Source organism: Thunnus maccoyii, chromosome 17, assembly GCF_910596095.1.
Source record: "Thunnus maccoyii chromosome 17, fThuMac1.1, whole genome shotgun sequence".
In the NCBI taxonomy this organism is placed as follows: domain Eukaryota; kingdom Metazoa; phylum Chordata; class Actinopteri; order Scombriformes; family Scombridae; genus Thunnus; species Thunnus maccoyii.
In genome coordinates, this window is record NC_056549.1 from 1,072,138 (window position 1) to 1,099,089 (window position 26,952).

The 26,952-nt window shown below is 40.7% G+C and overlaps 1 protein-coding gene across 13 annotated transcripts in view; it reads left to right on the forward strand.

The window, feature by feature from the left end:
- Positions 1-26,952, forward strand: part of kif26aa (kinesin family member 26Aa) — a 77,726-nt gene that overhangs the window by 33,340 nt on the left and 17,434 nt on the right. For 8 of the 13 annotated variants that reach the window (XM_042389643.1, XM_042389638.1, XM_042389641.1 and 5 more), the window contains 7 exons: positions 14,472-14,664; positions 17,129-17,323; positions 20,445-20,538; positions 20,636-20,907; positions 22,195-22,378; positions 24,699-24,855; positions 26,125-26,287. In XM_042389643.1, the coding sequence (XP_042245577.1) occupies positions 14,472-14,664; positions 17,129-17,323; positions 20,445-20,538; positions 20,636-20,907; positions 22,195-22,378; positions 24,699-24,855; positions 26,125-26,287 (1,258 nt within the window). Of the gene's footprint in view, positions 1-8,338; positions 8,646-11,955; positions 12,038-14,471; positions 14,665-15,343; positions 15,595-17,128; positions 17,324-20,444; positions 20,539-20,635; positions 20,908-22,194; positions 22,379-24,698; positions 24,856-26,124; positions 26,288-26,952 lie in introns of those variants that run through there. The other 5 variants (XM_042389647.1, XM_042389648.1, XM_042389652.1 and 2 more) reach the window with 3 other exon arrangements.

Sequence of the window (26,952 nt, forward strand, 5' to 3'; positions counted from 1 at the left end):
TCAGGACTGGAATAGAAACGCGGTCGGTTTGATTTGTTCGTCTCATCTGAAGCCGAGCCGCAGGACGACGGTTCATCTGCTGACGATGAGTCAGCAGAGTTCAGTTACTTACTGCCACCGGAGATCTGACTCAGCAGCTACGACCGACCCTGAACTCGTCTCAAACACACCTGCAAATCAAAAAAAAACTAAAACCGACAGACACACAGGTTCAAATCTGCCTCATCATCATCATCATCATCATCATCATTGTTAGTATGACTTTTATCTGTGTCATTTTAGGTAATATGATAAAGCCCTTCTTGGGGGGACCTTTAAATACAAATAATGGGTTTATGGTCAAGTTTGGAACTGTTCCAGATGTGGTATGTTGTGACACATAATATGTTGGGAGGTAGCTGTCAACCACTTGATTGGAGGGCTCCCAACTGACCTAGTGCCCATGGAAAACCTATGTTATTCATGTGATAAGATACAGATGTGTAACCCCATATAAGCTATGCACCGACAGTGGTACGGTGCCCAGACCATCTTTGTACATGGAATGGACCCGATGGCCATCGTCTAATAAACGTCTACAAAATAAGAACTTCGTCAGCTCTTCCTTTGAACGATATCATCACACATCCTTCCTTTCAATCATCATCATCATCATCTTCATCCGTCTTTATCTTTTGTCCCATTAAAGCAGGAAGTTCCAGTTATAATCTAAAACTGTTAAATGAATCTGCATCACAAAGAGAATAAACAATAACATCATGTGAGTTATTAGTAACAAACTCGGATCAATATGCATGACTGGAAATAAAGCAGCTGATCAACATGTGTTCATGATGATGATGAAGATCATCTGTTGGAGGATGAAACGCTTCGACCTGCAGCTCTTCTAGACAAACGAATCAGCTGATTTACTGACGTTTCTTTTATCATGTGAGTCAACAGGAAAACGTCTCTGTGGACTCAATAACATCAACATGACGCTGTGATGTTCCTGTTTGATTTAAAGCAGAATATAAAGTTTATATTGAACTGAAGCTGTTAATACTAATCAATCATATTTACTCTGAGCAGAACAAACAGGAAACCAGTTGTAATGGTATTTAGAGGCTGCAGTTTATTAATAATAATAATAATAATAAACATCAGACTTTTCATAGACATGAAGTGAAACCAGCAGCTGACTGGACGTAATGATCATTTTCACTATTGATTAATCTGCTGATTATTTCCTTGGTTTTAAATGTTTATTTAAATGAAAAGATTCTCAGTTTATTGTCACATGTGACAAAAACAAGCAGCAAACGTTTCCATCTGAGAATATGAAACGATTGTTTGATGATCAGAGTGATTGATTGATAGTTCAGCTCAACCTGTGAAGGAAATCATCTATAAACTGATGCTGGTTTGGAAAATGTATAAATTAAAAAAATGGCATAAAGAATAAACGTATGAATGTGAAATATCTTCATGCAGCAGAGAAAAGAAAGAAAGAAAAGAGAAAACGTTGAACAGACGCCAGAAACAGGATGTGTGTGTGTGCGTGTGTGTTTGAGAGGAAGACGAGGGTTCGGCTTCCTGCCAAGAAGCAGGAGGAAGCCGACAGTTGGAGATTCAACAGGGGACGACCGCATTAGCATCCCAATATGAGAGCGCTTCCAGAGGAGCGTGGGTTATTACAATATAGCAGCGAGTTCTTTGTCGCTCCATCTGTTTGTCAATTTGCATGTTTTCACGTCCAGAGAAATCCCACAATCCCCTCTGCTAACACACCAACACACACAACAGCAACACGACATCACACGCACATTAATGTTTGTTTTATTCTCTGTACAAACCCTTCATCTCACCAGCTGATTACCAAACTCTGCTCAATACTTCCACACAGTTATATTAAGAAGGAAATAAAAAGACAAATAAGATTTATTATAAACAATAAAACAATAAATCACAGCTGTAATATTTCAACATGTTAGTGACTGAAAATAGTTAATTACAAGTAGGCTGAAATATAATTAGTGTTTGAATAGTTGGTTCAATTCACTGAACTGTTCAATAAAGAGCTGAAACAGATAAAAGTAGGATCATTAATAAAGCTCAATAACATCCAGTTTATATTCATAAGAACATGTGTTGTAGCTGTTTGGTGACGTCACTCAGTAGCTGAAGTCTGCAGGAAAAGTCGCTGGATGACATCACGTGCTAATTTGCATATTCATGATATCATGACGTAATTACCTACGTATGAAAGTTTAAAATATTTAAAGAAAAGTTAAATTAAACTGGATACTGTCTTCTACAGTTTCAATCATATTACTGAATATTACTGCATCACTGAACTGTCAAATGCATAAAAATGATGAAACAAAACCATTAAATAAACAATAAAAAACAGCCCTACGTATATTATCTCTCTCCTCCCTGCAGCACCAAGTCCTTCTGTTTACATGAACCAACATCAGCTGATGGCCGCCGTCATTACAGCGTCTAAACAGTTTCCCGTCACAGACGGAGCCGATTCTGTTCCTTGTTATTCCAGAATGAAGATGAAACCAACAACTATGATTTCCACATTGTTGCATCACTTTGATCTGTAAACAACAGATGCTAGTTTCAGTCTCTGAGCGTCTAGTAGAGTCACTCAAAGTCGTTTTACGCCACATTTTACAGTGAATCAGTGTCTGACCGTCGTCATTCTGCTCTTACTGGACCTGCAGCGACACCTGCTGTCACAAGAAGTAACATTTAAACCAACTGTATTATCTGAGAGAGACAGCTAGCTATTTATATATTCGTTTGTTTTTTAAATAAGGGGGATGTCAGTTTTTATTTATTTCTAATAGATTCTATTTTCTGAAGCCGACATGTCCTGATAAACCAGAATATAACACACGCACGCCGCCATCAGACTTGTCAAACTCAGTTTATTTTCCACACACAATTCTGACCTTTTATTTAAAAGGTCCCCCCCCCCCACCACCACCCTCCATTAACTCTGTTCAGCCCAGACATGGAGCCCTGCTGGGGGGGTCGATGGCTTCAACATGAGCTCCTATTGGATCCTGACAAAACATCCAGTCCCCCCTGCAGGCGGCTGCACAGCAGGAACTGAGTCTCACTTCAGATGAAGCAGCCAGAGAGGCCACATGAAAGCAGGGTGGGGGGGAGTTGAGAGGGGTTGAGGGGGGGTCCAGCTGGTCCAGGAGGTTTGGATGAGTTCACCAGGACTCTGGCTGGAAGCTGCTGGACTGCGGTTGTAATTATTAGTGACAAACCTCACAATGGCAAAGTCACAAGTCAACGCCCCCCCAACGCCCCGCCAATGTACATGGTATACATTATCTGCATTATCTGCATTATCTGCATTATCTGCACTGCTGCATGCTCTTCATGCTCTTCATGGTCTTCATGCTACAGATACAAAGAGGAGGACGGAGAGTCTTTGAAAAGAGGAGCTGAGTGTTTAAATTCAGAAAGGAAGATCTCTCTGTGATGAGATAATAATGAAAACATGAATGTTGGATGTCTTCTCGTATGAAGCTCATACCTCATTCAGCTTCAAGCTCCATCATCAGAAACAAAGAAGAAGAAGAAGAAGAAGAAGAAGTCCTCAATAATTCAGAGCGAGGTGTGGAACATGTGGAACGTCTCCCTGTCAGGATGTTCAGCAGCTGTCTGCAGGTCCGGTCCGAGTTCGGGGACGTTTATAACTCAAACTGCAGATGAGAGAACCAGAAACTTGTGCAGCAGCATCCATGAGTTTCTGTTTCCCCAGTGAAACCCCCCCCAAAATGAGCTGAATATCAAACCCAGCTCCCCGCTGAGGAGGGTCGAGTTCCCCAAAGTGGATTTCTGGCTTTTGGCCCGAGCCTTTGTATCGACTTCCTGCACTGAAGAAGAGCCTCTAAGCTTAAATCTCAGAGGCCAAACAGAGGTGCAGCAGGGATTAACTCCCGTCTGAATGTGTTCAGAGCTGCATTCATGCACCAAAATACCACTTGAACAATAACAGGAGGCTTATTAATGATGCAGGGTCTGATGTCAGTTTGTTACTGACACACAAACTGTCTAATGACCTTCATTCTGCCGACTTTTAATAGTTTTCATTTATATTGAGCTCATTTGCTAGAAAGATGTTTGTGTGTTGTTTATAAAATTTCAGAAAATAGTAAAAAATCATTATTCCCTGAAGTGAACATATTCAGATGATTTCATCAAAAACACGAAGCTGTTGAGTTTATTTTCATGGAAAACCAGTAAATATTCACACATGAGTTCACATTATTGTGTCCACCTCCTTCATACAGCAGGTGAGACTCCCATACAGAGAATAAGGAGGATGTTTTTTATCATAAAGTAGCTCAGACTGTCAACCCTGACAGAGCTCATACATCAGCTGCAGCCGTAAGAGGAGAAATGTGACCCACATCCAGAGAGTCTGCTCTGGGCTGAAGAGCCTCTGTGAGTCCTTCGTCCTGCTGAGACAAAAACCTGGACCTTTTTATTTCAGGACCGGAGAGCTTTTAACAGCCTGAAGGCACTGAAACACTGAACACGGAGGATCTTTTTTATCCTGTTTTATACTGCACTCAATTCCTTTACATCTTAGTAAATGCCACGTTAAACTGAAAAACTGCAGTGATGGTAAAAGCTTAAACCTCGAAGGTTTTTACTAAATATCCCCCGAAGTCTTCAAACTGTTGGGAGTGATCTTCCTCTCAGAGCTGTAGTCTGAAGTAAACATGATGTTTGTTAAGTGTTGAACATATAAAATAAATGTTATAATCTACAAAACATAACTTTTCAGTTATATTTAGTCCATTTTTAAATCTCCATTAAATCCTCATCTTTCATGCTGACAAAGAGTCGACCAGGAGCCGCTAAAGACGAAGCAATCCGCCTAAACGGGGCCGACGGCGAGCCCCCCCCCCCCCCCCCCCCCCCCCCCCCCCGCCACTGATGGTTCTAGACTTACGTTTCTTTTATAGCATCGAGTGTTTTGTGGTGTATTTTCATTAAAAGTCATTGGTGTGCTTAAAGACAATATTAAGCTATGCAGATTGATTTTATAAGTTTATAAGCAATAAGGGCTAGTGTGATACAATTTGTATTGGTGTAGTTATAATCTCATGAACCATATTTAATCACACTGTACGTATAGAGGCACGATAGAAGAATCATAATCATACACTGGAGAAATGTGAGTGTGTTTGTATTACATGTCACTTTGCTTGGGTCTGCTAAAGTCCTCACCTTTTAAATAATACTCTCTGGAGGAGATCAAGAAATAAGGGTGTAAAATGACTAGAATAACTTAAAAATAAGAGGCCAGAAGACAACTTGGCAATAATGGTGTAAAATGATTCCCAATACTTATATAAAAATTGGATATAATCAGGTAGAATTGAATATGCCAGTACATATCCTCAAACACCTCAAAACCTGTTTTGAAGAGTTTTGACCAACAACGAGTGACGGAGATAAAAGTAACATAATAATTGGTCAAAAATTAGGGAGGGTGGATGATAAGGTGTGACCTAAGCCGACCCAAGGACATAAAAACAATGCCCCAAAGAAAAAACCTTCGGAGCGATTTGGTTCTTTGTAAAAGTGCTACTTGCTCCCCTTTTTTGCCGGCATTAAAGAACCTCTGACTCCCTTTTTATTTTCAAGAGAGAGTTTTTTGCTCTGGTACCTTTTTCTGCAACAATTTGATACAAAAGTTTCAGATTGTATGAAACGTCGCTGCTCTGCTGTCTGCTGTTTATCTGAATAATGTTAAAACAGAATCAGGAATGTCCAAACAGAAAGATAAAAACGATTCAAACTGGGTTATTAGATTCAGACTGTGGAGTCGCCAGTAGAAACGTCTCTACATGAGGAAGGTTTGAAACGAGTCAATAAATGATTGTGATTGAACAGATGATGAGTGGTCAGAGGTGCAGATCAATGTTTTCAAAGAAAACTGTATGAAATCTGAAAGAGACACAGAAAGAGTCAAAGTATCAGTGAGGATCCACATCCAGTCAGGACCTGATCAATACTCTGAACCAGACACCGATCAATACGAGGTGAGGTCAGCATCAACCTGCAGACAGGTGCTGATCAGCTGCAGGTCCGAGAGAGAAGAAAACTGATTGTGGATCAATTTATATCTTTAAATATTTATCTTTCATTCATCTCACACAGATGTTGTTGGTTTGTGAAACGTCAGAGATCAAAGATTTATATCTTTAATTGATCTTTAATTGATATAAAATACAAAAAAATGTCCTTAATGTTTGTTTCCATCCACTGCTGTTGTGTTGTTAAACAGCAGGTAGCGCTAATTCTCCAGTCGCTGCCATTAAACCGTTGCAGAAGAAGAGACGACGCCATTAAAACAGTCAAAGGACGGAAAACATGATGGAAATATGACGTTTCTGTTAGTTTCATGTATTGATGCGAGGAAGGTTACAGTCTCCTCATCATCGCTCCACACAGAGTCACATGATTCATGATGTCATCATTTATTCGCTCAGTCTGTTTATATTTGATTTTTATCCACAAAGCTGCTGTTAAACGTCAGACAGGAAACTCTTTGATGTGATATTTCAGGATGTTTGGCAAACGGTGAACTGTAGTAATAACGTATTTTAATAATGTAAAATAACGGCTCCACGTCTTTTTGTCCACACTTTTTTATTTGCTTTTTCAATTTGCACATAAAAAACGTGAATGGAAACTCTGGAAATTCAGAAAAAAGTTGAAATACAACAGAAAAAGTTTTTCCGATTGGATGAGGTGTAAAAATTGACGTTTGGATAAAAGTGAAATGAAACAAATTTAGTGAATAAATGATGTCATACAGGAAACGTGACTTAAACGTCCCTGATTGATTAATGCAGCGCTAATGTTATTTAACAAGGCAGTGAGCCGTAGCTGCGCTGACTGGCTGTGTCTCAGTATGATGCTCCACGCCTAAAAAACAAGACACTATACGAAACACTAAGGCTTTTAATTTGGAACAGATACAGGAAGTTACACCATTGACCAACCAGTGGTGTAACTTGGGCCCTGCTCTGAGTTTGCGTAGTGTGACGTCTAGTTACCACAGTTGGTGGTTTTTCTTTGTTCACCGACAGCAAATGCTGACTGTGAGTATATCTGCCTGTTGATTATCTATCATGTAAAGCTCTTTTAATAAACTGTCCGACACGTATTTGTTTGTTTTGTTTTGGTTTTTTTTGTATAAAGAGGCTAAAATCACATGCAGACTGATCCAGCGCTTCATATGTCCCTGGAGAGTTACGCTAACTTAGCCAGTTTGCTCATTTGAACTGAGCCATGTTATAACTTAGTCAATGTTTTGTTAGTTAGTTAGCTAGTACAGACTATAGCTAACATTAGCTAGTACAACTTATAGCTAAAGTTAGCTAGTACAAATTATAGCTAAAGTTAGCTAGTACAAACTAGCTGACGTTAGCTAGTACAAATTATAGCTAAAGTTAGCTAGTACAAATTATAGCTAACGTTAGCTAGTTGATATGCTATCGTGCTGGACTTCATACAGCCCCTCCTGAAATCAAAAGCAGTATAAATAGTAGTTTAAATTTATAGTTTAAACCCAAAACGTTGTTATTTTTTGTTGTTCTTCCAACAACGTGAGCTTTTTACCGTGAAACTCTGCAGCTGCTCCGAGGCAACTTGTTTCTCTCTGGCTGTGCAGTAGCTGGAAAGGCCTTCTGGTGATATTCTACTAAAGCGATTGTGTTGTCATCAAACACTAGTACCTCTTAATTTTCGGAATAAATGAGCTCCAATTACGGACCATTTCAGCTGTCACATTTCCGTACTGTCACAGTGCTGAGGCATTAGCCAATAGTAAGTGATTAGTGCATCTGTACCCATAGAACTGGAGTATTTTCTGCAGACTCCCTCTTTGTAAAGCAGCTAGCTGTGGACAAGGAGCCCAACCACCGAGGGTCCAAACTTTACCTCCACAGAACTGAAGGCACTGAGAGGTATGTTTACTGATGAAAAAACTGAATTATTGTTTTAAAATCAAATTTCAATGTTGAAGTTGTCACAACTCGGCAGGATTGGTGTCTCCTGTGAGTTTGTTTTCATGACATTTGCATTTATCTGACTGTAAAATATGACACATGATATGATGTTTAGCTTGATTAAGCACAGGGATGGATGTGAACATATATATATATATATATATATATATATATATATATATATATATATATATATATATATATATGTGTGTGTGTGTGTGTGTATATATATTTCAAAATGATCTTTCTGGAATATTTTACAGGATTTTGGTTTTTGACAGTGGAAGTTATCAGACGTAGGTGTTTTTTAATCCCCCGCCGCTGTCAGGTGAGCGCAGGCTGTCACGGCTGTCAGTCGCTGTTCTCATATGAGAGAAGTCAGATCACAGACAGGACGAGGTTGTAATACAGCAGTCAGACAGTTCCTCCATAATCAACCTGATCTAACAGTTTAATCTGGTCTTGTTTGTTTGCTTTCAGGTGACTGCAGGGGCAGAACGTTGAAGAAATTGAGAAGATGAAGAAGAGCGCGGAGAGACATAACGACAAAAACACAGGACACCGTCGAACAAGATAAAAAACATTGAGTGTGGTTTGAGTCATGTCATGAATATAAATTTTACTGGTAACTAAATGATGATTATTATTATCATTAACAGGCTGGTTACCAGTATGACCAGCAAGCTGACCAGTTTTGCTGATGTCAGCAGCTGTTTGTGCTGCATGTTACAGACCGCCGTGCTGTTTTTTCAACATCCTGGATTATATTTTATTGTCTCAGACACCAACGCAGCTCTCTGCACTGTTTTATCACAGGGCTGAACGCCGCCTAAAATCCTTAAAAGATATTTAATTTACAAAGATATTCAGTTTATCATCAACATGTCAGATTTATGAAGCTGGAAACAAGAAATATTTGACATTTTTACTGCAATAACTGAAAAGCTGCGTTGTAGCTGATTGATTTGTACAGCCTGATATTATCCTCAGAGGGCTTCACAGTCTGGACAACAATAATCCTCCGTCCTCACATCCTCCGTTCAAATACAGAAATAACGGAAGAAAGTTCAGGAAGATTAGAGGAGGATCCATCTGCAGGACGGACAGGAAATAACAACAATAATAATAATAAACTTTATTTATAGAGCACCTTTCATAACGTAAAGTGCTTTACAGAAAGAGGTACAAACAAACAAAAAAGGATATTTTATAATATTAAAAGAAAGAAGAAAGATAAATACAATAAACAATAAAAACTACAGTGATAAAAGGAGGTAAAATCATGAGATAAAAAAGATAAAACTGATGTTTCTACTCAGGTTGTTTTATGCACAAATTGCAGATGTGAATAAAAAATAACTCACCGTGTTTGTGTCGTTCTGGATAAGCTGTGTATTTTGTCTTTTAATTTGAAGGACCGGTTGTTTATTTTGAAATTTTTTTTTACAGTTCAGAATTGATTTTTATTCTCCAGTTTGGTCTCCATCACACACACACACACACACACACACACACACACACACACACACACACACAGTGTCTTTGAAGTCCAGCAGGTGTGTGTGTGTGTGTGTGTGTGTGTGTGTGTGTGTGTGTGTGTGTGTGTGTGTGTTGGGGAGGTCTGTCATCTCATGAAGTATTCATGTAGCATGTCAAGTGTGTGTGTGAGAGAGAGAGAGAGAGAGAGAGAGAGAGAGAGAGGGTGTGTGAGGGCGACCAGCGGCGGTTTTCACGGCTGCTGTGTACCGACACAACGTTGGAGGCGGAGCTGTGAGGGGAGAGAGAGAGAGAGAGAGAGAGAGAGAGCGAGGGAAGGTGAGGGAGCGAGGGAGGGAGGGAGGGAGGCTGGAGCATCACCAGTGTTTCCCAGCAACAACAGCAGTGAGAGGCAGGAATCCACCCGTTCTTCATTCACCCGTTTATTTCTACCTCTGTTTTTGATCCTTTATCCTCCCTCCTTCTACTGCTGCTGCTGCTGCTCTCCTTCCCTTCATCCCTCTCTCTCTCTCCTGGAGTTGGAGGAGGAGGAGGAGGAGGAGGAGGAAGGGAGGAGGAAGGACAGAGGGGTGGAGGGGGGAAAGCATTGCGATACTGCAGGAGTCCGAACAGACTGAGGAGCTACAGGAGAGAGGAAGGAAGAGGTGGGGAAAGGAAAAATATGAGAGAGAGAGAGAGAGAGAAGAGGAGGTAAAGGAGCAAAAAACACGTAGATTGAAAGGAAAAGAAAGATGAAGGAAGAGAAGACAGGACGGGGGGAATAAATCAAGAGGGGGAAAAATAAAGGTGCAGAGGAAGAAGAGGAGGTTCAGCAATGAGAAAATGTAGAAAAGAGAGAAGAAGAAGAAAAAGAAAAGGGAGGAAACAGCAGCTACGAGATCAGATGGAGAGATCTGAGTTTTAAGGTTTAAAGGTGGAGATTTTGGTGCAGCGTTCGGCTCGAGGATGGAGGGATGGAAACTGAACTAAAACCTCCTGGAATCTCTGCAGCGTTTCTCCAGTTTATCTTGTTTTTTTGTGGATCATGTTTCAACACAACTTGATTTTCTCTGAAAACTTCGAGCCGCTCGGACAGAACGAAGCTCCAGACTTCATGTCAGAGATGAAACTGAGATAACAGACCAAGAGTTTTTACTGGAATCTGATGGAATATCCTCAATAAAGGAGGAGAATCCCCCCGACGGGACGACGGTTTACAGATATATTTTAGAGATAAATCGACACCGTTGGACTGTTGTTTGTCGGAGGAGCTACAAGTAGTTCATCATTGACGAACCAAACAAGTCAAATATTGGAATATTCCCAAATTCCCAGCGGAGTTTGGTGAGTAATCACCCAGACGACAGAGCAGAAAGATTCACAGTTTACAGATATTTAAAGGATCAATGTAGACGTGTGCTGAACCGATGATGATGATGATGATGAAGAAGTGACCGACGGATGAACAGAAAGTTTACAGATATTTAAGGATATAAAGAAATAAGTTTTGATTGACGAACCAAACAAGTGAAATATTGGACTTTGGGTGATAACGACTCTAATCACCTCCTTCCTGGATGAACGGACGTTTTAAAGATACTTTAAGGACAGATGATACATTTGACATTTGTTGGACGACATTAATGTAGTTTTGATTGACAAAACCAAGAGAAATATTAAAATACTCCAGAATTTCTTTAAAACTTTGGTAATAATGACTTTAATCAGCCTTTAATCCTTCACAGATAACAGTTTACAGATGTTTAAGGATGCTGTTGGACGTTTGTTGGTTAAAGTAGTTTGATTGATGAACAGTTTGTCTCATCGTCCCTCGAGGAGACATCAGGGTTTAAGGATGAATTAGACTGTATGATTATACTGTTGGACGTACAAGTAGTTCTGATTGAGGAAACCGAGCAAGAAGAACGACTATGACGGACGGTTTACGGATACTTTAAGGGCAGGTGGGAAGTTTTCTGATTCTTTATGAATAAATTCACACTGTTTGACACCAGTATGAGTCGTTCTGATTGACAAAACCAAGATAATTGTGGAATAATCCCAGTGTCCTTCATGAAAACTGGATACAGCTGGATGAACAAGGTGTAAAAGCTTAAGAGACACGACGTGAAGAAACACGAGTCGGCTTTGCAACGTCTCCTGGAGACGGATGTTTGTCTCTAGAAGACACTTTTTTGGGTTTTGGATTGAAGAGTTAAAGGGTTGAAACCTTTTGAACCTGCCACGTTTCATTTTCTGGATACAACTTTTAATCCCAAACTTTTCTTCCTCCAACGTGTTGAGCTTCTGGTCGGCATGTTAAACCACTGACCACGTCGTCCGGCGCCGCTTCCTGTTGAGCTCGATGGTGTTTGTCAGCGTCACGTTTCCCTCCTGCAGAGCCGTGATTTCTCCTCCGCTCTGCTGACTGAATGTTAGGATGGTGAATGAAGACGAGTTTGAACCTGGTTCCACTTCATGGAGAAGAACTTTGAGCAGATAATGGACTGGAAGGAACTGTGAGTATCACTTCTGCTGAATCTCCATCAAGGTTTTTATCATATTTGAACAGAAACAGAAGCTGATTGTCAGGATTTCAAAGATGGTTTCAGAGGAACAGAACAGAAACTTCTCTCTACAAACTGTAATTGTACCAAAAAACATATGAAGTCTGTTGTTTGTTAGTCTCTGAGGTCTTTGCGTTTGTCACATTATTCATTATTAATTAATTATTAATGGTCTCTGCCTCACATGAAACACTACAGGTTCAATAAAATTATATTTTTTCTTTAGTTTGACAAAACGTGTTTGTGTTTCTCATAATATTTTGAGGGAAAACTCTGAATTTTACAAGAAAAAAGACGTCATGTGAGTTGCAGAGAGACGACTTATAAACTTGTTGAGTGTCGGGCAGCGAGGAGCTTCTCAGGTTTACGTGTCTGGTTTCTGCGAGCGATGTGATTCTGACCTCCGGTGCTCACTGAGAGGACAGCTGATGTTGTATGATGTTGTTACCTACTGAGACGAGAAGGACAGAACAAAAGGAAACAAAAGTTTTATGAATATAAAACCTTAATGGAGTAAAAATTCATAATACAAAGAGTTAATAATTGAGCTTGTTTGTAGTTGAAGGTGTCAACAGTTTGACAGACGTCTCTTTTATAACGGAGGTTTGTGGGGATTTGGTTGCTGCAGTACTGCGAGTGACCACTGGGGGGAAACTTATCAGGTCTATTAATAGATCTGATCTGATGGGGACGGGTGCTTCCCTTTAGTGGTGACGGAGACCACGAGACAAACCCAGAACACACTGGATCGAAGCTGCAACAATTAGTCAATTAATCAATTAGTTGCCAACGATTTTGATACTTTATTGATCATTTGGAGTCAATTTTTTTTTAAGAAAAACGTCCAAATTCTCTGATTCCAGCCTCTTAAATGTGAATATTTTCTGGTTTCTTTGACAGTAAACTGAAGATCTTTGTGTTGTGGACAAAACAAAACATCTGATGACGTCGTCTTTAAACATTTTTCACCGTTTTATGACATTTTATGGACCAAACAACTAACCCATAATGAAAATAATCATTAATCGCAGCCCTGCTGTGTTGAGGTTTTAAAGATGTGTTTGTGGTTGAAAGAAATCAACCTGGACACACACACACACACACACATACACACACACAGACACACACACACACACACACACACACACACACACACACACACACAGACACACACACACACACACACACACACACACAGTGACCTTGCAGCGCTGCAGTTTGTGAGTTTGTTGATGGTGAACGTCACCGCGGCTGTTAAACTCTCCGTCTTCTTCTTCTTCTCTCTCGGAGTGAATTCCCAGCGGCGGCTCTCTTCTGTCCTTCATGGAAGCTGTAATTACACGCTCTGCTCTCTGATTGGACTCAGTGAGGAGGACGGAGGGATGAAGAGGAGGAGGAGGAGTGCAGGGAGACTCTTCTTCTTCTTCTTCTTCTTCTTCTCTTTAATGATGTCAGATCTGAGGTTGAGCCTCGTCAACCTCCCATTGATCCAACCCTCCTCCTCTTCCTCCTCCTCCTTCTTCTTCTTCTTCTTCTTCTTCATATTCTGCTTTTATCAAACACTTCAAGATCTTTTCTGCACATTTAAAACTCAGAGTTTTTATTATTTAAATAGACGAAACATTAAGAAACTTCTCACTATGATAAATAGAAAGATTTACTTTATTAATCCTCATAACAACACAAAAAATACACAAGTCAGACAACAAACATATAAACACAAACTAACAGATTCATCAGCAGCCTCATTTATATCAACCAATTAATAAATAAAAAGCTGATAATAAATGATACGTCTAAACACAGAAAATAAATATGAACTAAAACAACAGATGATGTTGAAAACATGGTTGGATTAACTGATAAACCACCGCAAGTGTTGACATGTAAACATGTTATTTATCTGTTATTTACAGGTGAAATAAGTTCATATCTGTACTGATGCAACAGTCTCTGTTTCTTAGTTGAACTGCTCCTTTAATGTTCCCACATTTGAAGGACTATAAGGACAAGTTGGTTTATTTGGTTCTCAAACAAACAATAAACAAATAATACGATTATTAATATATGAACATGTTATTATTACAAAATTAATTTATCAGCCAAACTGATGAAATTTTGCCTCAAGCAAAGAACAGTTCAACGATGCAAATGATCCATCGTTACTACTCACAGTATTTAACTTCACTAATTACTGCATACGAAGCCTTAACTGATGACACCTGCATGTCATATAATAAACTATACCTACTATTATTTAAAAGTAATTATAAGCTTACAAACTTTCCCTTTAATATTATCTTAATAATCTGACGTTGTTCTTTATTCTTGACGTCCTGAGATGTTGAGAAGATGTTTTTGACGTCATGATGTTTTGTGTCTTCAGGGCGGCTCAGAAGCTCAGTCTGTCCCGCAGGAAGAAGTCTCAGCCGGGCCCCCCCTCCTCACCCGGCGAGGCCCCGGGGCTCCTGCTCTACACCGGAGGGTTCAGCGGGGCCCTGCAGCTCTCCCCGCCCGCCATCCCGCCATGCCTCCTACGGGCCGGGTCAAAGGTCAAGGACACGCCGGGGATGGGGAAGGTAAGATGATGTCCTGTTGTTTCAGTTGTCAGTGTTCAGATCAGCTGTGGCTGTGGGCGGAGTCAGGGGGTGTGGGCGGGGTCCGTGAGTGTGGGCGGGGTCAGTGGCTGTGGGCGGGGTCAGTGGCTGTGGGCGGGGTCAGTGGACGTGGGCGGGATCAGTGGGTGTGGGCGGGGTCAGAGGCTGTGGGCGGGGTCACATGATGACTCTGATGGACGGGATGAGAAACACTGAAGCTTCTGATGAAACGTCACAAATGTTTCTTTGTTTCACTCGACTTGTTTTATGGCTGAAAGAGGAAAAACATTCAGAACTCCATCAAACAACTTATAATAATAATTATGTTCATATTCGACTAAACTGCAACAGTAAATATGTTTTGGTGGAAATTTAACGCGGCTGAATCACGTTTCCTCTCAACATCATGAGAACATGTTAATGTAAAAATGTTAATACTAAACGTATGAGTGAAATGTTCAGAGAGAACTAAATATCTGATGTTGCAGTAAAATATATATAATATAATATAAACTAAAGCAATATGAAAGTGTTTGTGGTTGTGTTCAGATGTTTAATACAGAAAAAGTCTTGAAGCTCAACAAGTTAATGAACATTTAAAGTGGCAACACTGAAGAGCTGAAGATTCATTTAGATAAATGTCTGTTAGGTCACCGTCGATCCTTTGGCCTGCTGATGAAAGTTCTTTTATTTGTAGTGTTTATGATTATTACAAACTGAGTGTCGGTGGCGACTTTCCCGCCATGTGGTTGGTCCACCAGAGAAGGTGGGCGGAGCAACAGACTCGCTCTTCAGTTCACTTGTGTGTTAAGCAAATCTCCAGAAACATAGTGGCCAAACTGTGGAATCACAACCTCCAGGTCCAACAGCAGCATGTTTCAATCATGGGAGAAGGAGCAGCTGTAAAGCAGCGTAAGTGAAGATTAAATCCTACACATTAATCCTGTCTGTCTAATAAACTCAATGAAAACTCTACTGCTGCTCCCACTTGGCAGGTTCATTAAAGTTTTAATGCTGAGCTCCTGAACTCCAGTCTTCCTCAGTTCTTCCTTCATATATTGTCTTTATTGATCATAGTTAGTACAATCTATGCTGCATGTATAATAGTCTCCTCAGCCAGCTGGTAATAATATGTGCATATATCTGTATCGGCCACAATGAGTTGGAAATATCAGCATATCGGATATCGACAAAAAATCTGATATCGTGCATCCCTAGATTAAACTGATACAGTCGACACAGCAGCAGTCACACATTTCTATGATTGAACCACAAACACAGTAACACACTGACTGAGAAAACAGGGTTTTATAGATCACAGTAACTAAATGAAGCTTTATCAGCTCCTCATCTTATGACTGGAACATGTGAGAGAGCGGGAGACACTTCTCCTCCTCCTCCTCCTCCTCCTCCTCCTCTTCGTCTCTCTCAGACAGTTTACTGTGGTCATAAAGTTGAAGCAGTTTGTATTTACAGCTGTGGAAACGTCCCCCAGTGATTCGCTCATAAACAGACTGATGGACTGAGCAGCAGCTTCCTCCACACATAGTTTACTGTTGGACTCCTCCTCCTCCTCTTCCTCCTCTTTCATCCTTTCTTTCTGTCTTTAATCTACTTTCAGTGTCTTTTATATAGATTTTATTTCTTCTTCTGTGTAAAGAGTCGTTGACTACATTGAAAAGCACTCTATAAATACAATGATTGTGATATTTCTCTTTCTTTCTCTCCTCTTCTTTGCCCTCATTATTTACATCCTTTCTTTCTTCTTGTTATTTGAGGAGAAAAAGTCATAAATATATAAAAATATATTTTAAAGCAAAAGAATATGATTATATTTCATTAATGTTTCTTTGATTTAGAGAAAACTACAGTGTTGGATCATTATAGAGAAATGATTAAATCATTGATTGAAACTATCAGTTTATCTCTTCTGCTCTTTATTTCTGAACCAACAGCAGTTAAAGACGTCTGTTCAGAGTTCAGACTGAGTTTCTATCAGGATGAAACGCTGCAGGAGTTGAAAGTTCATCAGTGTTACATTTATTTTAAAAGCTTCTCTCTTCCTGTGACTGAGGAGCTGATGATTCGCTCCGCCGGCTCGCGGCGACACATCATTTAAAATCTGCTGCGTCTCAGATTGTTATCGGCTTTGAACTTGACCTCCTCGCCGACACAGAGCACCGACTCAGCAGCTCTGTGACGGACCAATAAAAACCCACCGGAGTCACTTGCTGTCACATGACACAACACCAACAGATGGCTCAGTGCCGAGATACACGAGCTGCTGCCGCTCAGAGCTTCATAAACTTTATTTCATATTGATTTTAGTCCAGCACAACAAATACACAATGACTTCATGTTTCTTTGGAGCATTTTGAAGTCTAGTAACGTCCCTCACATTTATCCTCCTTCCTGTACGATGTGTGGACTTCCTGTCTGTGTCCAGGTCCGAGTGATGGTCCGGATCTGTTCGGTCAACAGCGGCGAGTCCTCCGAGTCCATGTCCTTCATCAAAGTGGACGGCAGGAAGAAGCAGCTCAGCCTCAGCGAGACGTCGGCCGGCGGAGTCCAGAGGAGATCCTCCACCTCCGCCCCCAAGACCTTCACCTTCGACGCCGTCTTCTCGCAAGACGCCTCACAGGTGAGACGAGACGTCCTTCATACGACAGACAGGAGGCACATATTTGATGATCCATCAAGGATAAATATCAAGTAAACTCTTTCATATTTATTTATAAAAAACTCAAAATGTTCAAAGTATCATGTTTGGTGGATTTTTTGTTAGTAAATTCTGACTGAACATTGATAGAATCAGCTGATCTGAGTCACCTTCTGTTATCACTGTGTTCTCAATAATGAGCTTTAATGAGCAGCGGTGAGCTTTGCCCTGAGTTTTACCTCTCAGGTTCCACACAGGCTGTCCTACCTTATTGATACCTGCAGACCAGCGTTAATTTAGTCAACAAAAACTGAAACTATGATGAAAAATGTTTGTCAAAGATCCTTTTTTCTCAACAAAATGAGACTAAAACTAGATAAAAACATTTGAAAATATGAATTATGACCAAATGTTTGACATTTTTCATCAACAAATGAGACCAGAAGCAGCAACAAAGCAGCTGACAAACTGCAAACATGCAGACACACATTTAGATAAGATAAGATAAACTTTATTGACCACAAAGGGAAATTTGTCTCGGACTGTGAGAGCATGCAGCCATCAGACAAACCTCTAGTGCAAAAAGAACAGATCATACAAAGATAAAAAGGTAAAAGATTCACTGAATTCATAAATTAAATACACAGATGAACACGACGACAGGCAGCAGAGAGATATCGTACATGTACCCAGTAAAAAGTGCTTCATCATGATGACAAGACTAAATAAATGTATAAGAAATGCAATAAAATACAAAAGCTAATGTACATTATCAAGTTAACTTCACTGTCAGTTCCAGTATTAATGTCAGCAGTCGTAGATCTGAATCTTCCTCTCGATGTTCACTGAAGAAATGTCAACACATTATCTCCTCTCAACATGAACACAGACAGTCAAATGCAAATGAATCCCGACTTCTCCTGAAAATAACAACATATGACACGTAGTGACTCAGATAAAAGCCTCCAAATAAAGAGTGAAAACTGAGGAAAAGACATCAGAAACGATCAATAGCTCATATAGATCAATCACTTTTCCAATCTGAGATCAACAGAACACGTTTAGAAATGTGACGTTTGATCTTTTCATCACAGAGGAAACACCTCTGCAGCATTTTGTTTTTCCCCAGAGACCAATGACAGCAGGAGATGCAGATCTGTGTGTGTGTGTGTGTGTGTGTGTGTGTGTGTGTGTGTGTGTGTGTGTGTATGTGTGTGTGTGTGTGTGTGTGTGTGTGAGTGTGTGTGTGTGTGTGTGTATGTGTGTGTGTGTGTGTGTGAGTGTGTGTGTGTGTGTGTGTATGTGTGTGTGTCTATGTGTGTGTGTGTGTGTGTGTGTGTGTATGTGTGTGTGTCTATGTGTGTGTGTGTGTGTGTCTATGTGTGTGTGTGTGATGTAGTTATCTGTCAGAGTTGAGGTGATGCAATGCTGCAGACCTCTGCTGCGGCGGGGAAACGTCAGCGAGATGCAGACTGAAGCAGCAGATGGAAACAGTTGGATTTATAAAAAATGACACAGGTTGAGAGAAGTGAAACGGACTCCTGCAGCGTTCACACTGTTCACGATAAATCACACTTACAGTCGTCATCAGTTCACATTCAGACTCTCTCTGACAAAGTCCTGAGGTATCATACGGTGTTATATATCCTGAGGTATCACATGGTGTTATATATCCTGAGGTATCATACGGTGTTATATATCCTGAGGTATCATATGGTGTTATATATCCTGAGGTATCATACGGTGTTATATATCCTGAGGTATCATACGGTGTTATATATCCTGAGGTATCATACGGTGTTATATATCCTGAGGTATCATATGGTGTTATATATCCTGCTGTATCGTACGGTGTTATATATCCTGAGGTATCATACGGTGTTATATATCCTGAGGTATCATACGGTGTTATATATCCTGAGGTATCATACGGTGTTATATATCCTGAGGTATCATATGGTGTTATATATCCTGAGGTATCATATGGTGTTATATATCCTGAGGTATCATACGGTGTTATATATCCTGAGGTATCATACGGTGTTATATATCCTGAGGTATCATACGGTGTTATATATCCTGAGGTATCATACGGTGTTATATATCCTGAGGTATCATACGGTGTTATATATCCTGAGGTATCACACGGTGTTATATATCCTGAGGTATCATACGGTGTTATATATCCTGAGGTATCATACGGTGTTATATATCCTGAGGTATCATACGGTGTTATATATCCTGAGGTATCATACGGTGTTATATATCCTGAGGTATCATATGGTGTTATATATCCTGAGGTATCATATGGTGTTATATATCCTGAGGTATCATATGGTGTTATATATCCTGAGGTATCATACGGTGTTATATATCCTGAGGTATCATACGGTGTTATATATCCTGAGGTATCATACGGTGTTATATATCCTGAGGTATCATACGGTGTTATATATCCTGAGGTATCGTACGGTGTTATATATCCTGAGGTATCGTACGGTGTTATATATCCTGAGGTATCATACGGTGTTATATATCCTGAGGTATCATATGGTGTTATATATCCTGAGGTATCATACGGTGTTATATATCCTGAGGTATCATACGGTGTTATATATCCTGAGGTATCATACGGTGTTATATATCCTGAGGTATCATACGGTGTTATATATCCTGAGGTATCGTATGGTGTTATATATCCTGAGGTATCGTATGGTGTTATATATCCTGAGGTATCATATGGTGTTATATATCCTGAGGTATCATATGGTGTTATATATCCTGAGGTATCATATGGTGTTATATATCCTGAGGTATCATACGGTGTTATATATCCTGAGGTATCATACGGTGTTATATATCCTGAGGTATCATACGGTGTTATATATCCTGAGGTATCATACGGTGTTATATATCCTGAGGTATCGTATGGTGTTATATATCCTACTGTATCGTACGGTGTTACACACAGCATCATGTAGCGTTACACGATGTAGTGTTACATCAGCATCATAAACCATCATGAACAAATACACATAGTGTGTGTAAGGTCACCGTGCTCTAACGTGATTGGTCGATACTAACTGGATCTCTCTCCTGATAGGCTGAGGTGTGCTCGGGGACGGTGGCGGAGGTCATCCAGTCGGTGGTGAACGGAGCTGACGGCTGCATCTTCTGCTTCGGACACGCTAACCTTGGTAACCTAGCAACTCACACCACATTCATCTATGCTGTGTTTATTTTGTGTTTTTCTGACAAGTCACACTACCGCTGCGTTGACTCCGCCCTCTCCAGGTAAGACATACACCATGATTGGCCGAGACTGCTCCACCCAGAGTCTGGGCGTGGCTCCGACCGCCATCTCCTGGCTGTTTAAGGTGATCGAGGAGCGGAGGGAGAAGGCCGGAGCTCGATTCTCCGTCAGAGTGTCGGCCGTAGAGATCTCCGGCCGGGAAGAGACACTGACCGACCTCCTGGCTGAACTCTCCTCCTCCTCGGCGGGGGGCCATCAGGAGGCCCCGGGCCCCGCCGTGTCCCTGCGAGAAGACCCCGTCTGTGGCTCCCAGGTAGGCCCGAGGAGAAGATGTCCTCTCCAACTTCCTGCAGCACGTTTCAGAAGCGTCCCAGAAGCGGCTCTCCGCTCCGCTGCGCTAAAGATAGGAAGCCGCGTCGAGCAGCACAGAGCCGGGCAGGAAGTCAGACACAGAAACAGCATTGAGCATCCGGTCGATTTTCAAAATAAAACACCCCGTGCAGACTCCTGGTCGTATATCAACAATAAACACAATTAAAACAGACGAATAAAGAAACCATTTAACTACGTAGCCTAATTAACCATAGAAGAAGACCAAGGAAAATGACCAAATCGACGAAAGTTGAGCAAGTTAACAAAATTGGGCAGTTTAGTTGCTCTGCTACTGTAGTAATTACGGTAGCCTTAAGGGACTTTATCAGCTTTGACTAGGCTGCTGTAATTACTGTAGTAGGAGTGCAACTGACTTTAAACGGCGGAAGGCTTCCCCGCAGTGAAGACGCTCCGCCTCTGACACGCTCCCGGTGGAATCCCGGGGTCACACGTCGTCTAAAACATCCTCTGTTGGATGGATTTCAAAATATCTCATCAGGATGTTTAGAGAGATAATTAAAGATAATTTAGGGATTAATGGACACTGGAATAAAATCAGAGTTTACCTTGAAGCTGTAAAAACATTAAACCTTTAATCGTCGGTTTAGTTTTTATGACTTGTATCCAGACAGGGATTAAATGAAATTAAAATGGGACGTTTGAATATTCTGTCTGCATTTTTCGGAGCAGATGACATCATCGGGTCACCTTGACGAGTTTCCTTCCTCTCTTCATCGTCTCCTCCTCACTGCTCCTCTCTGACCTCGTCTTCACCCCCGGAGACTTCATCGCTGTCCACAACCGTCCAATTAGTCCTGACCTTCCTCCTTCTTCTCCTTATTCAGTCTGCTTTATCTCCCCCCGGCTCGTTCCGTCTGCCACTTTTTATCTCCTCACTTTAATTTTCTTTCTCTTTCTTTCTCCACACTTTGCTTTTCCTTCACACAGACATCCTTTTTCATCTTTATCAAACCTCATTCTGTCTTATTTTATCTCTCAGAAACTGGTTAGTCATGTAATTTTTTTCTCTAGATGAGACATCTTCATAATCTCACCTGCAGAATAACGTTTCTTCTGTACGTGCAACAAGAAAACTGAAGAAAACCAGTTTAAATATCAGCAGAAGTGTTTTTTGTCTTGTATCTTGTATTATATGATTTATATCTTGTTTTTCTTCTCTGTTCTTTCCGCTCTTCCTGTTTTCTCGTTATCTTTCTCTCTCCATCAGCTTCAGAACCAGACGGAGCTGCGGGCGACCAGCGCCGAGCGAGCCGCCTTCTTCCTGGATGCCGCGTTGGCGGCGAGGAGGAGCAGCCGAACGCCGAGCGACCAGGAGGCCCGGAAGAACTCGCACTTCCTGTTCACTCTGCACCTCAACCAGGACAGACTGGACAAGAGCAACAAGGCGGCAAGTCAGTGTTATAACAATGATCAGACGTTATTTACATCACTAAATATTGTGATTTTGGGGTTTTGTTTTGTCAGTTTTGACATTTTACTCACCAGTTTCATCGCTGAGATCCATGACGTGACACCAGCAGATATTTTCCAAGCGTCCTGCTGAGTCGGGTCGATCGCGGCAGCAGAGAACCACATGTGAGCCGGTTCTGACCCACAGAGAGTAAACTGACTCAGCTGCGCTTCAGTTGAGTCGACTTTGGACAAATTGAGCTCAGCGTGAGCACCCAGTATACATCTGATGATATTCTGTTATTCTTACTGCCAATAAAAACAGACGAAGCAACATCGAAACATATTCAATAATGTCTTAGATATTAAATCCAGCACCGTCAAGCTGAAACTGTTTTATTCATATTCAGTTTCTTTGTTTGTGTTGGTTTAAAATCTGTGAACAAAATGCATTTTACTGACTAACATTAGCTGCTGTTTGTAAAATGCCTGATAGTTTTAAAGCATCAAAGATATTCTATATTAAAAAAAGTTAAATAATAACAATAATAATAATAATAATAATAATAATAATAATAATAATAATAATAATAATAATGATGTATACATGAGCTGCACTGCTGGACTGGGTGACATGTTCCTTCATCACCATGAACACTGGTTTATTTTGACTCCATCACATTCACACATCATCATCACCAGAGCACCAAATGTGGATTCATCCGCTGCTGAAAATAGTCTCCAACAAACACAACATTTCCTCCTGTTTGTTTGATAAAAAACAGTTGTTTTAGGAAATCACTGAGACTTTTTAAAACTTTTCATAGCTTCCCAGTGGACCCGGTTGGTGAGTCTTTGTTTCTGAGTTGTGTCGGCTGCTTTGACTCCAGTAAACCTGACGCAGTTTGAAAATGAAACTATATCATTGAGGTGTTTGATCTTCAATAAGAACCAGTAGGTTTGGAGCTGAGAGACACAGACGGAGTAGAGAAGGGTTGATTTGAGTCTGGTGATCTTCCACAAACGTCTACAGGTTACAACCACAGACCTGTCAACATCAGTTCAACAACACCTAATGAAGAAACAGCAGGTTGTAGTCACCGACCCGCCTGACGAGAATAAAACTGACTGTTAGCAATCATGCAGCTGTGAAACCTGACAGCTCCATTAGCGATTAGCCCCCTTTTTTTCCCCTCTGCTATTCATTTCCAAACACATAGCTGCTAATTAGCTTCACTGGAAGCTGCCGACGTGCTCGACAAGAACATTAACAAGCAGCAGCGGCGTCTACGTGAACGCCGTCTCTGCCCACGTCTGCCCGTCACAGCAGACACATTTCCACAGTTATTAGTGTTTCATTGCTGCTGCGTCCACGGCTGGAATACATCTGCATGGCTAATGAGGCCTGAAGGTTCTGTGTCCTGCAGTGTTTACAGACCGGCGGGTATAAAAGTGAACACTCAGCCGCACTCAGCAGTTTTTTAAATCTTGCTGATGTGGGCGGTTGATTGTAACCACCATCATTTCTCTGACTTAATGGAATGAAAAGGCAGTTTAAATGAGCAGATATCAGACTCAGACTGATCTTTATCTGTCAGGACTCGGGACATAAATTGGGACTTTTTTTTTCTCGACTTGGGCGTTATCTTGGACTTTCAAAATAATTGTCTTTGTCCCAACTTTGTCCCACCTGAAAAGGTCTTTTTAGGTGGTCCTTTCTTTACCTACAGTAGGTCTTTGGACTTTTCTGTCTTTACTCCAGAATCACTTGTCTTGACTCTGGGCTTAATTTTGGGGATTTCAAAATAAGGTCACAGACGAGTCACTGTATAAGGTTTTATAACTTTTTAAACTGCACTGTGGTCCTCGTCTCCGCTGACTGTGATGTCCTGTGAAAGCTTTGGACCAGGCTGGTATTATTTGTTATATTATTCAGTTCTGACCCTGTTTACTCACACAATCAGTTAATCCACCGAGCAGAATCACTGGATGGGATTGGAGCGTGAAGTCTCAGCTGCGGCTCAGAGTACACAGACCTCTTTTCATATTTAAAGAAGGCGAAGATAAATAACTTGCAGCAGATATTTCATATACTGTATGTACAAGATTAGACTTTATTCATCTCATAAAGAGAAGAAGCAGAAGCACAGTAGCTGTACTTGATAAACGACTTTCAGCACCAAATCAATTAAAATAGCCATTGTTTACTTTTTCTATCTATAAACCAATCAATGAATCGACCGGCTATTTAAGCAGCTGACCGTCTGAGCGCTAATGAGCAGATAAGCATGATGTATTGTTTGTCGTCTCTCCGTCTGTCAGTGTCCGGTCGGAGTCGTCTCCACCTCCTGGATTTGGGGAGCTGTGAGATGAACATCAGCAGGACCAGAGAGGGAGGCGGAGGTCAGTGTCTGTCTCTGTCCGCGCTGGGAAACGTCATCCTCGCCCTCGCCAACGGGGCCAAGCACGTCCCCTACAGGTACACGCTCACACTCTGGGCACGTGTTAATGAAGGTCAAAGGTCACGGTTCCCCAAACAACAGATGGGACAAAAGATCCCTGCGAGAGAAGAAGAAGAGCGAGAGGATGACGTCTGAATTTAATGTATTTTTAATGTGTTTTCAGTCGTCCCAAACGGTTGATTAGACTGATGAATAAATCACTTTGTAATGCTAATTGACATGTATATTCAGCTCTCTGGGTGTTTGTGATGCAAACGAGCTCTAACTTCATATTCAGGGCTGTATTTTTGGTATTTTGTTGGACTCAGCTCTACTGTTCTGTCTCGTTCTGGGTTTGAAGCTGTTGGTACGTTTCCATCCACCTGTTCTCTCCTATAACGCCGAGATGCAGTAGCTTCCTTGAAACCGAGTTAACAGTCAGTTCAAGTCATGTAATTTTTTATTTATATAGCCCAAATATCACAGATCACAAATTTGCCTCAGGAGGCTTTACAATCTGTAGAGCAATACAGCGTCCTCTGTGCTTAAACCCTCGATTAGATTAAAGAAAAACTCCCCAAAGAAACGGGATAAAAATAAGACCAGAATACAAATATTATGCAGTAGGAATGGGCAGTTTTTACAAAACCACATGTAAAAATTTCCAGAACTACAAAACAAGAGATATAAACCAAACAACACTGAGTGCAACATGCAACACTTTAATGGAAGTACAGTTCCAGTCACTTGAATAACTGAGTCCAAACCTTTGACTGGTCTTGTGTTTCCCAGAGAACTAATTCATTGTAAGGAAGCACCAGAAAACAAGACCAAACAGGACAGTTGATAATACAGGACACTTCATTTAAAATACATATCCTTTCTTCCAAATCAGTGGAAGTTGTTGTCATGTTTGTATGAACCAAAAGTATCAAAATGTGGATTTATTAATAATTCCTGGATCAGGAAGAGGCTGGATCTTGGTTAAAAAAGAAAAAGCTGAGATTGTAGTATTTAAATTCGGTATGTTATCATTAAAGCTGTTCTCCAGATCTTTCCAGAGTAAGGGTTTCATGGACATTTCACTCAATTCTGACTACAGATCACACGTGGTGAGTAGTTCAAAGTCGGGCTTCATTAATGTGAAATGATAGATCTTTTTATTCCTTTTTGCCCGTCTGTGCCCGACTGTTGCGTGGTGTAATGAATGGTTTCTGGGATCCTACGGGGGAGTTTCTCGGGCCTGTGGTGCGTCTTTTTTTTTTTTTTTTTTTTTTTAACGAGGGGTTTCTTGATGTATTATTCAGGGACAGTAAGCTCACCATGCTCCTCAGTGAATCTCTGGGCAACATCAACTGTCGAACCACCATGATCGCCCACATCTCCGACTCCCCGGCCAACTACATGGAGACGCTGACCACGGTGCAGCTGGCCTCCCGCATCCACCGCATGAGGAAGAAGAAGTCCAAGGTGCTTCGCTTCTTACTCTCATTGCCGTCCAGATTATTGTTCACAGATTATATTTATCAGCTGAACTGAGTCGGTTTGGTGATTTATTTACCAATAAATTCCAATAAGACACTTTTAATGTTCCTCATTTAAAGTCTCAGATTAGTTTTATGATAATTAAGTCCCAACAACATTAAACTTGAATATATTTTTGATGCTGTAAAGGTTCCTGTTTTGAGTTCAGTTGTCCATCCTTACTGTCTGCACATTAAAACACATAAAAGAAAACTTTAAAATGGGAATAATGTTTCATAAATATCATATGATGCTGTATTGAGGAAGCAAAACCCAAAATATTTACACATGGAAATTATTTGAAAGAAAACTGAATTAGACTGTTTTTGTTTTGTGTTTTTGGAGTTTTTGTATTGTATAAATATAAAATATGGGTAAAAAAAAAAAAAAGGCTAAACGATGGGACTCGGTGTGATGTGATGTCCTTTTCTTGAAATGAAGAACTTTACATTTTTATGAGATGTTGGTAGTGATGAGACACCAGATACAGGATGTCTGGCTGAATTATGGGGACATTTGATGCAATGGAGCAGAAATTTTGGCTGGATTTGTTTTTCTCTTGAACAAGCTGATAAAAATATAGGTGACTTTTTACAGTGTTGAATTTTTTT